At 39.4% G+C, this 15,489-nt stretch overlaps 1 protein-coding gene across 1 annotated transcript; it reads left to right on the top strand.

The window, feature by feature from the left end:
* Positions 1-296: 296 nt before the first annotated feature.
* On the top strand, positions 297-14,499 carry LOC135465949 (aminopeptidase N-like). The gene is made up of 13 exons (XM_064743332.1): positions 297-353; positions 1,476-1,541; positions 2,074-2,240; positions 3,226-3,320; positions 3,901-4,046; positions 4,708-4,763; positions 6,313-6,460; positions 7,610-7,686; positions 8,298-8,414; positions 10,473-10,640; positions 11,379-11,519; positions 12,240-12,321; positions 13,155-14,499. The coding sequence occupies exons 1-13, from the start codon at positions 300-302 to the stop codon at positions 13,305-13,307; spliced, it is 1,470 nt and encodes a 489-aa protein (XP_064599402.1). The 5' UTR covers positions 297-299; the 3' UTR covers positions 13,308-14,499.
* Positions 14,500-15,489: the final 990 nt, after the last annotated feature.

Here is a 15,489-nt window from a genome sequence, read left to right as displayed (position 1 = left end):
ACAGGCAACTACTTTAATCAGTGCCCTCCCTAACTCGCTGTCATAGTCAGGCCCTCGACCACTCTGTCAGGTGGGCCTACGGTATTGGACAAAGAGCGGTGGTTTTACTCCTGTCCTTTACCCTTAAACCGTACTGCTACCATATAAGTGCAAAAATTCTTGAGAACAGCATCGAGCATTAATCAAGTAAATAAATAAGTTTAAGAAAATGACTTAACAACTTTGTTTTTAATGTTCACTTATAACAAGGATCAATTTGAAACTTCTTTCCATGTTTTATCTAACAGGGGAGCTCTGTGATGCGAATGATGGTGTTTATCTTCGGCGAGACAGCCTTCAGATCTGCTCTTCGTGTAGGTTCTTCTCGAATTATGAATAACCTTAGCTGTTTGTGAAAAATGTTAACACATTCTGAAAACGGCAAATAATGAAGCATCTACCACACCTTTTGAAAAGCGTTTTAACGGGAAAGCATTGAGTTGTGTCTGTATGGAAGTCTTGGGAATTCATCAACTGGGGCCCTGCACATGGGGAGTTTTATTCCTTTGGTTCCAGTGAAGCAACTCTGATGGAAAGGGTCTTTTGAAAGAATAAGCTGCCGCCGAGGAAAAAAAAAATGTGCTGTTATTTTAGACGTCATCTACATAAAGTTGAGACTTCCAGATAATTACTGACGCGTATTTGAGTTTGAGTGAACAGTCGAGTGTTCACTTTTATCCGGGGTTTCTCTCCGACCATCAACTCACTCAAGTCGCTGTACTGAGAAAGTCTGGTTTTTGAGTCAGTTACCTCCCCTTGTTGTCCAGACGACGGGAGATATTCAGCGAACTTTGAACAAAATTTGAAATTGAGTTCAAATCTCAAGTGAAGAAGTTAGCCAGCATTCCACTGTGTTTATCCCCAAAAACATTCGCATTTTCGCAGGAAAGCGATGTATAGACAGACATATTTATAATCTACAGTAAGCAAACATTGCCGTTTTAAAGCATATTGGTGAGTATTTCACATAGGCCTATAGTTGTGAATCTACTTGTTACAGACAAGGCAGTGTCTTTATATTTAGATTGTTCTAGTAACAGAAACGAGATATAGTATAGTAGTAATAAAATGAGATGAGTGTAATAAATTATCATGACCGATGTGTACTGTAATATACTGAGGAGAAAAGGAAACTATACACATGTTATATTCGATTATTTACATACTGTTTCATCTTTCCAAACATTTGCGCATGTATAATGAGACTGATACCGTTTTCGTGCATTTGCGCATGCGGATGAAAATTGAAAGTGTCTCATTAAAATATGATTAGTCATACAGAATCCATGTATAGCCTAAAACGGCCTTTGTGTTTAATGAAACATTATTATGTCATTCGGCATAGATATGATCGTATTTAACATTAGTTTCTTTGCTGTGTGTGCTTGTATACCACAAGGATAATCTAATAACTATATATATGTTCTTCACTGTAGATTTACCTCAAGTCAAAGGCGTTTGGGTGTTCTACACGTTTTGATTTCTGGTCAGCCGTTCAGCAGGTAAAGCTCTGTCAGTGAATTCCGCATTAATCATATGCCCTACTAATTGTGGAGAGGATCAAAATATTCAAATCATGTTCCCAGGTTGAGACGTTGGTATTTATTATTTATAATTATATTTATTTGAATGGTGTTTAATCGGTCAGGTTCATGAGTAAAGGAAAAGGGGGTACCACGTGTAAACTATGCAAGTACCCGACAAACATCAGACAAAAACAATAGTGATAGCTGGATTCGAACACACCACCTCATAGGTCAAGGGGTTAATGGTACTAGTGCTCCGGCTGTACGTGGGAAGATCTGGCAACAACCTGCGGATTTTCGTGGGTTTCCTCCGGTCCCTGCCCGGTTTCCTCCCATCATTATGCTGGCCGCCGTCCTATAAGGGAAATATTATTGAGTACGCCTTAAAACACCAATCAGATAAATAAATAAATAAATAAATAAATAAATAAATAAATAAATAAATAATGGTCCTAGTGAGCGAGTAATTTTGTCATCTGTTTTGTAAGGACTCATATTGTGGTTGTAGAGTCTATCGGCCAACCACAACCTGAATGTGACTGACATAATGGAGACATGGGTACTACAGAAGTACTATCCCGTGGTCACCATGAAAAGAAATGGAACGGCCATTATCGTTACTCAGGATAAGTTTCGATTGGATGCTCAGCTGAAACCAGAGACGTCCATTTTCGGGTGAGGGGTTCAATTTGATGTCAACGGAGTTTTTAATGTCTACGCGGTGAGAACAAAATACGTCGGCTTTATAATGTTTAGCTGCAACAAGCAGCTCTATCAGACTTTGAAAAGTCTAGCCCTAGAATTGTGGTAATGCATATAAAAGCCTTAATGTACGGCATCGTTCATGCAAAAATGCTTCTGACGGCGATGGCATGGTGGCACGAAGCGATGACACGATGCTACGAAATGGTGGACATTGTATCATCGTGCCATTATTCTGTCTCTTTGGCTTTGTGCCAGCATCGTTCCATCACTACGTTCCATCATGCCATTGGGTCTTATCATCGTCGAGCGTTACTACAATGGAATGATGGTACCGTGATGACCTCGTCCGAGTTTCTTGCTCACTACTTCATCTGCATTTAAAATATAATGTCAGTAGATTTGTTAGAATATAGAATCCATCCATTTCACCCACGGTAATTTGTCTGGAAGCTTGTAGTGATGCAACGTGTTTGTTACGATGTCAGGAAGTTTGTGAGGCGGGATTCCTGTTCATGCATGACATCGCACAGTGGCTAATTACACTGTGACCTCAGCGACTCAGCGGAGGTAGCAGCTTGGTTAAAACCGGAACCTTCATGCCCGGAGGGCGCTGAGGGTCCACGGGATCCACTGAGTACGAAGGTTGCGGATGGCGCGGTTCAAACAAATTCGCGCTTTCCGCGCCTACCGCGGCATACATGTCTTCCACGAGGGGGACGAATGTGGTTTTTTTTTTTTTATAAATACCTCACCCTCCGCTGAGCCGCGAAGGTTCCGGTCAAAAATGGAATCTATTAGCCACCATTACAGCACGTCTGTTACTATACTACGCGTAACGTTAATCTGGAAATGTGCCTAATTTCTTACGAGATGTATCATTGAAGTCATTTAATGAAGTTATATAAACCTAACAGTGAGCTGACGGTATTTCTGTCCTTTCTCGACACCGGTACAGGTACAGATGGGAGATTCCACTGACGTACACGACCAGCGACGAGCGAGACTTTCAGAACAGGCGTATAATATACATCAACAGAAACGAAACTGAAAGTATGTTTATACAACTTTTGAACTACAAAATTAATGCGTTTTCTTGTATGTGCACATATAGCCCATTTTAATCGGCATTTGTATATTATTAAACAGGATAAAATCCAATCCAAAACATCAACATTTGAAAAATTTACTTTCCTGTAGAAAACTTTTTATTCATGTATTTTATGTAATACATATATATTGCCGAACATTGAAAGGAGTCTCTGCATCACTAGTGATGAGTAGTGGTATATATATATGGACAAGTCCATGCCAGTACTTTCCCCCTTTTAAAATGTCCCTTCGATGTTATTGTTCTTTGTCTCTACACATACCAACCTTACATGGATGTCCATTGGGCTACAAATGTCTTCCGTCTACGCAACATCTTTTGAAACGCAATCGGATATATTTTGTGTACTAAGCTTATTTGATGAAAAGTGTTTAACAAATGATAGTTCATCCGTCATTTTGTAACACCATAATGCTGGCCGCCGTCGTATAAGTGAAATATTCTTGAGTACGGCGTAAAACACGAATCAAATAAATAAATAAATAAACCTATCATTTTGTTTCTTCCCTTTTTCGTTACTAGCTTTGATTGCAGACGTACTTCAACCTCCAAGGAAGGATTTAAACAGTTGGGTCATCGGCAATATTCAACAATATGGCTATTACCGCGTTAACTATGACATCACAAATTGGAATCTTCTCATTGGACAGCTCAAGCATGATCACACGGTGATTGGCTGTATACATTTCATTATTTCGTTTGTAGATTCAGTCATTGCGTTAAACCGGCCGTCGTGGCATGAGAACAAAAAAAAATGATATCGTTAAAAAAGAACCAGTAACCGTCTCATAGGCCTAATACTTCTTAGTGCTGCATGTTGCCAAACGTCCGAAGAACTAGTTGATCGGGTAAAATGCATGTTTATAGATAGTTAATATGTTTAAATTCTGAAATTAAATCCTCCGGTGTGTTTTTTTATGTCACTGTATGACTGCACACAAGTATCGGTCTCACCGATGCGTATTGCAGCTCCACGAATCTTGTTTGTTTCATAAATCGAATAACCTGATGTAGATCAGTGAGATCTGTATTGAGAAATGGATTTTCAAGCATTGTCCATGATATATAGAGATCAACCAAGCGTGGATGTGCGAAGCTATCGCAATTCATATTACTTCAAAAATATATGCACAGTACAAGCATGGTATCTAGGTGTATAAATACTTTAAAAGGTAGTAAAAATAATAGAATGATATTTCGTGATCTCTGTGAACTTTCTTCATCGAAGGTTGTCACAAATTTCTTCGTTCTTATGTACAAATGCGCTCGTATTTGTCAAAGGACCTTATAGAATCTACTCAGTAAGACTTTTTATTTCGACTTTTTCAGGTTATCCCAATTGTCAACCGAGCACAACTCATCAACGACGCTTGGAATCTGGCCAAGTATAACCCCACGTTTTCCGTTCTCATAATTAGTGCTCTTATCAAAAGTTCCGCTTGATGTGTTATGGCCAAGGCATGTTGGAAGTGGGGACTCGTACAATAAGAGTCACAGTGCTGAATGCGTATTCCATTTTTTTTACTGGTTGAGACGCTGAATTTGAAAATTGATGTAACAGGAACATCATCTCGAATTCTCAAGGACAACACCCTCTTCTTCTTGTTACCTTTTCTCAGATGCAATGGCCATTTACACGTTTTGCTCGTTCTCATGTTTTCAGTTTTTAACGTTTTGCCGTTCTCATGTTTTGCTCGCTCTCACGTTTTTACTTTTTATTCTTTTGTCGTTCTCGTGTTTTGTTCGTTCTCACGTTTTTACTTTTTAACGTTTTGCCATTCTTATTTTTTGCTCGTTCTCACGTTTTTACTTTTTAACGTCTTGTCGCTCTCATGTTTTGTTGCTCATTCTGAGGTACTACCCGTTTTGAAGTCCCAAGTCTCACATACGTGCATATCGTATGTATGTAACATTGTCACATGTTATTCATGCTCAGATTCGGCTTATTTTCTTGTGTTATCCAACAGTTATATGTGATATTCATTCTTTGAAGCCATAAATTTTCCTTTGCCATCCACACTCCTGCGCCCCATACACTTATACGTTACCCATTCTCTCATCCTCCACACACTACATGTTACCCATTATTTTGCACTCCACACGCTTACACGTTGTCCGTACTCTTGCACTCCACACACCTACACGTTACCCGCACTCTTGCGCTCCACACACTTACACGCTACCCACACTCTTGCGCTCCACACACTTACACGTTACCCACACTTTTGTACTCCACACACTTACATGTTATCCACTCTCTTGTGTCGTCCGTTCTCTTGCGTTCTCCACACTTACACACGTTACACTTACACACGTGTGCTCCACACACTTACACGTTACTAACACTCTTGCGCACCACAAACTTACACGTTACCCACACTCTTACACTCCACACACTTACATGTTATTCACACTCTTGCGCTCCACACTCTTAGACGTTACTCACACTCTTGCACTCCACACACTTACATGTTACTCTCACTCTTAGACTCCACAAACTTACATGTAACTCACACTCTTGCGCTCCACACGTTTACACGTTACTCCCACTCTTGTCCTCTACACACTCAAACGTTACCCACTCCCTTATCCACCACACAGTCAAACATTACCCACTCTCTTGCGCTCCACACACTTACACGTTATCCACTCTCTTGTGTCATCCATTCACTTGCGCTCTCCACATATACACACGTTATCCACTCTCTTGTGTCATCCATTCTCTTGCGCTCTCCACACCTATACACGTTATCCACTCTCGTGTGGTACATTCTCTTGCGCTGCCTACACTTATACACATTATACACTCTTTTGTGTCGTCCATTCTCTTGCGCTCTCCACACTTATACACGTTTTCCACTCCCTAGCGCCCACCGCCGTCTAGCGCTCCACACACTTATTCGTGAACCACACCTTTGCTTGTGTTCTTCTCAGAGCTGGGGTTCTTGACCAGCGCGTGGCCCTAGGTACGGTAGAATATCTTGTGAAGGAGTGGGCATATCTGCCGTGGACTACAGCGTCAAATGAGCTTATAGCACTGGCTAAGATATTGGATCGCACGGCAGTATACAGTAAATTTAAGGTACGTTTCTGGACTAAGTTCGTCTTAAAGGCAAATAAAAACACCAACACGAATAATAAGTCGAAAGAAAGACCATTAAATAAGGAAAATAGAAAATTATTGGAAATTTATTATTATTTTTGTTTAAAAATTTTTTCAATCGATGGAAATTCAATTAAAACGTTGGATTCTTGGATGGTCTTCATGACCATATTGTAACAAGTGACATAATATGAGATCTTTGCCACTTAACACATGCACGGACTGGTAGACTTCAGCATTCAAAATGCGAATACAAATGGATTATGAGTGCATTCGACCAAGGCACCTTGAAACGACTTAGTATTCAAGCAAAAACACTGATATGGCGTGATTGATATTTAATGGATGTTAAAGCCCCCAAAAGACTACATATAATCAGATATTTTAAAAGTTTTGAGAAAAAGATCGATGCGTTTTCCAGAGCAGTATTTATACTGGTTTTCCAACCAATAAATACTTCATTTAATACTTTCTCTAATTACCTGTAAGAAAATCAGAAAAAAAGTCTACATAGGCCTCGTGGGTTCTATCATCTATCACTGACGGTTGAAAGTTAAACAATTGTACAGTCCAAGCGATTATAATTAGATGTTCAATGTTCTTAAAACCTTGTCGCTCTATTCAGAAACCGAAATTTCTCTCTCGGGAAAGTATGACAGCCGTACATTCCTGAAGCACATCTTGGCCATGTCCGCATACATAAAGATCAGGAATAAAACATAGCCCCCATATGCTGCCTACGCAATTCGTATCCCCACTTCCTTTCATTACTATACAGAAAACGTTTATTATGTAACACTTATGCAACCGTATAAGTGGGAGAAAGACCTTGTAACTGTGCATTCATACTTCGTTATCCAGTAATGCACAGTTTCTCGTCCTTTCTCCACACTGTATAAAAAAAAATTTCTGAGTTACATTTTGTTTCAAAGTAGAAAACCAATAAAAGTAATTTTGGCAACAACCAAAATCTTTTGTCATTTAAATGTTTCAGTCTCAGTAACGTTGTCTAAAATGAAAGCAGACGTAATATTTTGAAACGACATGGATTTAGAGAGATTTCTTCCATGTGTGTTAGTGCATTGTGAATAGGTTAATCACTCACTCATCCGTTATTCTCATTTCTAGGAATTTATGCGGCGCACTTTGAAGTCCCACTTCCTGCACGTGACTTGGGAAACTGGCAACTTGTCTCACGCTGATGAGTAAGTCAACCCGATTAATAAAGAATTACCTACCCAAAAACAAAACAAAAAAAAAATTGTGAAAAAATGTACACGGAGGCCTACTACATCCTCAACAACGACAACAATGCCGCTATAAACCATTAAGTGCTTGAAATCTGAATCCAAAGTCTTTCTCATTCAATTTACTTGTGGGAAGGCTTAATTCGTCTGCTGTATATAGGCCAGAATGTCTGGCCTATATACAGCAGACGAATTAAGCCTGCCCACAAGTCTTTCTCATTCAATTTACTTGTGGGAAGGCTTAATTCGTCTGCTGTATGTAGGCCAGAATGTCTGGCGCCTTGAAGAAAAATTAAAAACCGGAAATGTCAAACCAATAGGCCTAAATATATTTACCAAATATAGATATCTTAACCGTTCGAGCCTCTAACTGACCCTTAACTGTATCAACATGGAGGGGAAGGCGTGGAGGGAAGAGAGCACGGACACAAATGTGTGTAATGCGCAGGATGCAGTCTAAAGGAATGCCATATCGCGAGTTTGCAGGCTGAACTGACATTATAAGTCACTTCATACAGCCTTATAACCGGGCAGAAGTATTGGGATCATTTCGTTATTTTTTCTTTTAGATTGTTCAGAGTGGAGATCATTTCTCTTGCCTGTGAATTTGGATTGCCGGAATGCATTGAAAGATCTAGACGGTATTTTCATGAGTGGGTCAACAAAAACGGAACGATTCTTCACAGGTATAAAGGCTGAAAAGACTATGGCTTTAAATCTTTTCATATTTTTTTCTTGTTATCTCAATATTATGTATCATATTGGTTTAGGTTTAAGTTTTAATTACACCCTCTTTGTTTGAATTTTAGAAGATATATTTCAGGGAAAGATCGGTTGAGAAATATATGCTTAAAACAAATCAAGAAAAACGCATAAAAATGAAATGAAGAAGAGAAAGATCAATGTAGATCGGAAAATACTTGCATTTATGTTTTTAGATACTATTTACTGAATTAAATGCAGTTAGATATATGTTTGAATTATAAGATAAGGTAAGATAGGATCACATCGTAAGATAGGACCACATTGTAAGATAGGATCACATTGTCAGAAGGGATCACATAGTAAGGTAGGATCACATTGCCAGATAGGATCACATTGTAAGAAAGGATGACACAGACAATATAGGTCGCGTTGGCCTTGCTTCGTGTACTCCCTTCACTTTTACTGTTCAAATTTTAGCAAAATCTGGAACAGTCTGCAGCGTTTATTCCCTGTGATAGAAAAGCGCCCATATATGGAAAAACCTCTACTGTGTAATGACGGCCGATATAGAAACTCGCATGCACGGCAAATGATTGAGATATTTTGATTGAAGGACAAGACAGCACCTGGTTAAAACATATTTCAATCGAAAGCAGGATAGTCAAGCTTTCTAAAAAGTATCAATTTATTATTTTAATGGGATTTCGCCGAATAACATGTAGTACAAAGTGTCAAAACTCCAGAACTGGCTGATTTGAAGCGAGGTAAACATCTTGAGAATTTTATCCAATCAAACCTGTTGCTATCAGGTGGTGTGGCCTAAGCTGTGACGTACCCTCTACCTGTTCACTCCATGAAGTGATATATGCTAACACAGAACTACTGCAAAATAAAATCATTTTGAGATGGTTTACAACAATTCAGTTACGTATAGCCGAGAAGTCATATCACTCAGTGTTATGGTACAAGTCTGTATCATTTACGGACAACCACCGACGGAAAATTAGTTGATTTTCAAGCCGTGTGATATTCAACAACGGTGTCACAAATTATGTCAGACAGCAGCATACTCTTCCCAAACCGCATTCATCTCCCCAATAGACCCTAGGCCTACTTAGACACGCTGTTCACATTACACAAATACATATTTTGTCGTTCATTTTACCTTTTAGTCAGCAGTTTCTAAATAACAAATGTCAGAGTCAGTGAAAAATTCATAATTAGGGATGCCCAAGGTTGATGGGAATGAGAAGTGGGCATCTCACAGGACAATGTTTAAAATTGATTAAATCTCATGATATAGTTTTTTCTCTGAGTTTATGAGAATTTAAGAATTTAGATTTTGCTCCTTTGTCTTGTAGGCAGGATATTTTCTGTTTTCTTTTATAAAATACAATAAAATTATTGAAACGCCGTGTTCAAGCTGATGTCAGCACTGCTTTCAACTTATTCTAGAAGCCACTGCTACGAAACTGAAGCATAAAATCCAGCGACAGTTGATTGCTGAGATCAGCCTCAGTGGTGTTTAGATTTATTTCCATTTGTTTCAGAACTGAACATGAATCTAGTTGTACAATAATCCTGTTATAATTTGGTAAATATTTAATAGGGGTCAAAGTGACTAACACAACCCTCTCGAAGGCTACGACCTGAACCAGGAATATCCTTCCAGCAGATCAAATTTCCGAGAAAGCTATTAATCACTTTGACCTTCATTGCCGAAGTCCACAACTTTTATCTGCCCTTCGGCTACTGCTTTGACTATAATACGGAAAATACCTTCTACCTTAGAGAGCTAGAGTAAAACGTAACGTCACCTTCCTGTCGATAATGGAGACGCGATGAAGCTGTGTCAAGACGACGTTTCACAAATCTTTTACTGGGTTGAAGAAAATCTAAAAATTATTTAATGCCGACTTAAGATACTTTGAATGGTAAACTTTCAGTTGACATAAACATTAGTCAGGCGCTGTCTTTCACTTTAAACTATTTTGGGTGAATTGGTTGGTATAAAAGCTTCCTTATTTTTGTCTGCATAGCGTTGCGCCGGATCTTAGAAAGGTCATTTACAAAACCGCCATAAAATACGGTGACGACACCGAATGGGAGTTTGTGTATCGGAAGTACAAGACTGTGGAATCGGGTTCCGAGCGAAACAAGCTCCGAATGGCATTAGCTTGTTCCAGAGATATGTGGATCCTCAAGAGGTAAACTGAAAAACCTGTTTACATTTTTGTTATAATATTTTTAGGAATAAAATCGCGGGTAATCGCTCTCTTTCATGTTATTTAATTGTAACGGAGCTGGATTCGAACCCATAACCCTCTGATTTAACCAGGTATGCTATAGTGACGCCTTTATGACTGAGCTATCTGGCTATATCGTATCTTAGACGCTAGAATATTGAAACGAGCCTGATTTAAGTGACCACGCTGGCTCAGATGCTTAAATCGCTGCATGACTTGCCGCGGTCAACAGGTCCTTGACCAATGAGGTCGAAAGTTCGAACCCAGCTCTCGCGAATTTGTCTGTAGGCTTTTGTGGCACCTGACAAAGGTCGGTATAGTGTACTTCATGCACTCCTGTTGGCATATACATGAAAGGGAGGTTAGTTTTCAGTATATACTTCGTTAAAAATTAATCAAGCAATCAGTCACTCAGTCCGCTGACAAATGTCTGTGTCAGGTCGATCAGTTCGCAATGGCTTTAAGCCAAACTTTGTACCACGTGCATGACTGGCAAAATCGATGATTTACTCCACCGTGGTATCTCTGAAAGATAAATAACATTTTATGTGGCTATATTTTCACTCTGTCTGTGGGTCGGTTGATCAAGTTTTTGATATGCTGTCATTTACATGGGTGACTGGCATAAGGCTTTGATATAGCTGACGTTTCGCGGGACGTCTCATACATAAGCTAATACAGATATGCGCTTGCTTGCAGGTTTTTAGAGATGACCCTTGACCCGTCTGAAATCCGGAAACAAGACTCTTCAATGACGATTAGAGAAATATCTTCCAGTCTGCTGGGCCGCCAGTTGGTTTGGGATTTTATCCTCAAGCGCTGGGAAGACTTTACTAAGGTGTAAGTGTCACTAACCAAAGGAAACCTACCACTTTAGAGAGAGTATACTAGATATTTTTGGCAGCACAAAGACAACGCCAACACACGAAGAAAAAACCATTAACACAGTCCATAAATATCGTGTCTACCTATTTACACAATTTCATCTGAGCAAAAGATGCTCTTGTTTGATAGTATATACTTTAAATTATACAGAAACACGATTTATAGCTATATAAAGGATTCACTACTTGTACAAATACGTCAACAAAATCACCATGAATTGAACTATTTGAAGAAAAAATATGGCAGTGACGTCATAGACACACCCTTTGGTTCCAACAGACTAGAGTAGAATCGGATGTTTTAAAATGCATTTTTATCACCAGGTTGGAAAAAATTCCAGAAATTAAAGTAAATCAAACTATATTCCTGGACAACGTTTAGGGGTCTTTCATCTGATGTCTACTTAATTTTAGTGTTTGGTGTCTTTTGCTTTTACAAATTCTATTGGTGTAGTAGACTTAAATGGTTAAAAGTAACCCGAAACATCCAAACCTTGCGTACGTACCTTTCAATTAATATTCATACAAAGGCTTTTTTCTGTGAAAAAAAAAATGGATGATGCAAAACAAACAGTTAAATGGTTTACACAGGTAAATTTGGTATCTTCCCTCTGCATATAATATACACCTCTATTCACACTTAACTCTCAATGTAAAATGACGAATTTTGTTCCAGATACGGTTTCCGGATTCTCTCCCTTTCAAAACTCCTCATCGAAATAACGGATTCGTTCAGCACCATGGAGGATTACAACAAGGTAACATACAAATCATACAGTGAGGAGTGAGTGAGTGATTGGGGTTTAACGTCGTGCTCAACAATTTTTCAGTCGACGATATACAGTGAGGAAGAGGGTTAATTTCTCTACACATTCATGAGCATCCTCGTCTGGAATAGTTTAAACGCTGGCAAGATGAAACTATCATACATTGATCGATGAGATCACGTGTTTGAATCCAATTCTTGCTGCGTCGAAGGTCGCTTTAAGTCGGGGGGGGGGGGGTATTAGGTACCTAAACAGTTTTTACAGTATACGACGGCGGTCTGTAATTGGTGGAGGAAATCGTCCGCTATAAACCACAGACCTTTGGCAAATAAAGGATGGAATATATTGTCACCAAAGCTCCAAACAGTTACAACGCAGGAGTCTACAAATTACATGTGTACTAGTATAACGTGGGGCCTCCGTGGCCTAATTGTTAGCGTGCTAGTGCAGCACAGTGACCCAGGAGCCTGGGTGACGTTGCTGTGAGTTCAAGTGTAGCTCAAGCTGTCGTCCTCTTAGGCCGTATGTGGGAAGCTCTTCCTGCATCCTGTGGATGATTGAGGGATTCCCCAGACCTCATTATATTTACTCAAAATAAAGATTGTATCAGACCAATACGATAATCTGTTGATGCTATATAACATAGTATTATGCTATAACAACAGAATACATTGTACCATCATCCAGGCCACGGACTTTCTGTTTTAACAGATTTGTTTAACAGATTTTTGTTTCTAGTGTACCTCTCCGATAGCAATGACCTCTAATATGGTAACATGCCATACATAAACTAGCTTCCAATTTTTTTGTTCTTAATGTTTCAGTTGATCGACTTCATGACACAGTATCCGGAACAGGCAACCAAATCTCGCGCTATAGTACAATCCGTAGAGAAGACGTTAGCCAACATTCATTGGTTAAAAATGAATCTTCAAATCATTTCTGATTGGCTAGAGGAACAACTTGGCAACTCTTGAAATTAACAAGTATTGCTTGACCCACCAAATGTGCAGTAATGACATTGTCAAAATATTCTCAACCTCACAGGCAGCTCCGAATGCATTTAATTTTGTTGAACTCATCAAATTGTATTTCCCCCGATTGTGCAATTTGACAAAACCAGACGTATTTTCTCAGTTGCCATATTTGCGAGATTAGGTCGTATTTTTGTGCTGCCCGGTTTGGAATATAAAGCTGTACTGTTGGGGTTACTCGATCTGGAATATAAACACTCTGTACACTCTGGGATAGTCGATTTATGATAAAAAGACATATTTGGGGTTTGCTCTGTTCAAGGTCTTAAGGTGTCAGAAGGCTGTAAAAATAACATCAGTGGACTGATTTTCAATGGCGTTGATGACAATACAACAATTCCAGATTGGCGAGGTCTATGCAATTTACATCTCTGCACATATTTTTTACCTATTTCTGCTTAAGCCATGGTTCCAAAGAGCGTGTAATTTGCTACTGTCTTAAGCATATACATGAACAGTTAGAATAAAACCCTGACTGAGGTAAATTCACAAGGGACCGTATCTCGCCGGGTACGTGTTACCGTTTGCCAGCTATTACACGGTCTCGCTGCTCTGGTTTTACTCTCTGTGCTGTACATTTTTTATATTTTACCATTACACACAGTGAGTTATCCACTTTTTCGAAGGCTTTAAGGTTTATGGGAGGAGAGATTCTGGTGTAATCCACAGCCCTGTGCCAAGTACATTTGTCATACGGTCAGTCGTGAGAATATCGCATCTACAGTTGGTGGGAAGGGAAAGACCATAATCTTTTTTTGTACATCTTTGATGCACATGTATTTTTACATCTTACCATAGCAAATTTCATCTGACGTATCATTTTCTACCGTGTTCATGGATCTGATATTTCGAAAAGCATGGAATTTATGTTAATTTTTTTTTTGTGCTTTAGATCTGAAGTTTTTGTGTACATATTTATAACAATGAGCGAGTAAGTAGATATCATACCCCAGTTAGTCACATTATATTGACACCGGGCCAACCAGTCCCGTTTCCTTGCTCTAACCTCTCAATGCTGAACACCAAACGAAGCAGCAACGAATTTTTACAGTCTCTGGTGTGACCCGACCCGGTTTTGATCCTTAGTCTCTTGACATCGAGATGGACACTCTGATCGCAAGGCCAGTTACATGAATAAGCCAATGTACATTTATAGTAAATTTTTTTTACATCATATGCGCACAGCTGAATAATATACATGTACATGTACATTCATGTAGGTCTATGTTATGCAAATTTCAGATACGTACGTCAATAAACGAGCTGTTTTTAAAATAAACATTTGAGTTGGGTTAGTAGGTTACTTTACCAGGTTTTGTTAATGTATAACGCATTCGACTGCGCTGAGTTAAGTACAGGCTTTACCTATGTAGTCGCGGTTACTCTGGCTAAAAGTTGCTGTATCGAGGCCGGCCCGAACGTTAAAACTATTGAAAAACTCTAACCTAAACTAAACCGGCTCCATTTAAATTCTGGTGGCCTAAATTAGAACGGCACGGAAATGCGAGTCCATGCCGCCAAAGTGAAAAGAAACCAGACTTAACACCCCACCCAGTTACATTTTACTTACACCGGGCCATCCCGACATGTTTCCTTGCTCGAACCTTTGTGGTGAACGCCAAGCGAGGCAGCAGCAAGTACCATTTTTAGTCTTGGTATGGCCCCACACGGGTTTGATCCTAGGTCTCGCGACATCGGAAGATCAATCACAATGCCATCGAAGCGGTCACAAGCAGATAGAGACGAAGTATATTTCTACTTAGCCATGTGTTTTTGCAGCATTGTTTCTCTAAACCAAAGAACGTTATAGCGCCAGAAAAGCACAACCTAGATGTCCAACTTCCTCTACACTCATGACTAGTATTAATTATTCTATCGTCTCATTTCCACGCCACGTCACGAGTAATATATACAGTTATAGTGTGCGGCTGTAGTTAACGCGCCTATAGTGGAAATCTGCCTTAACATACATGTAGGTCGCCTCCAAAAACGGAATCAATGGTTAATGCATTAACCAGCGATCATTTGCAAGTCACTTTCCCAACATCAGACGAACAACGAACATATTGGTGGAAGACAATTGCAGTGGTCTTCAACAATCAGTCACAGGGGAGTATTGATCCGT

The sequence above is a fragment of the Liolophura sinensis genome, chromosome 5 (assembly GCF_032854445.1).
Source record: "Liolophura sinensis isolate JHLJ2023 chromosome 5, CUHK_Ljap_v2, whole genome shotgun sequence".
Lineage (NCBI taxonomy): Eukaryota > Metazoa > Mollusca > Polyplacophora > Chitonida > Chitonidae > Liolophura > Liolophura sinensis.
The sequence above is the reverse complement of the archived record's forward strand: the minus strand, read 5'-3'. Positions and strand labels throughout refer to the sequence as shown.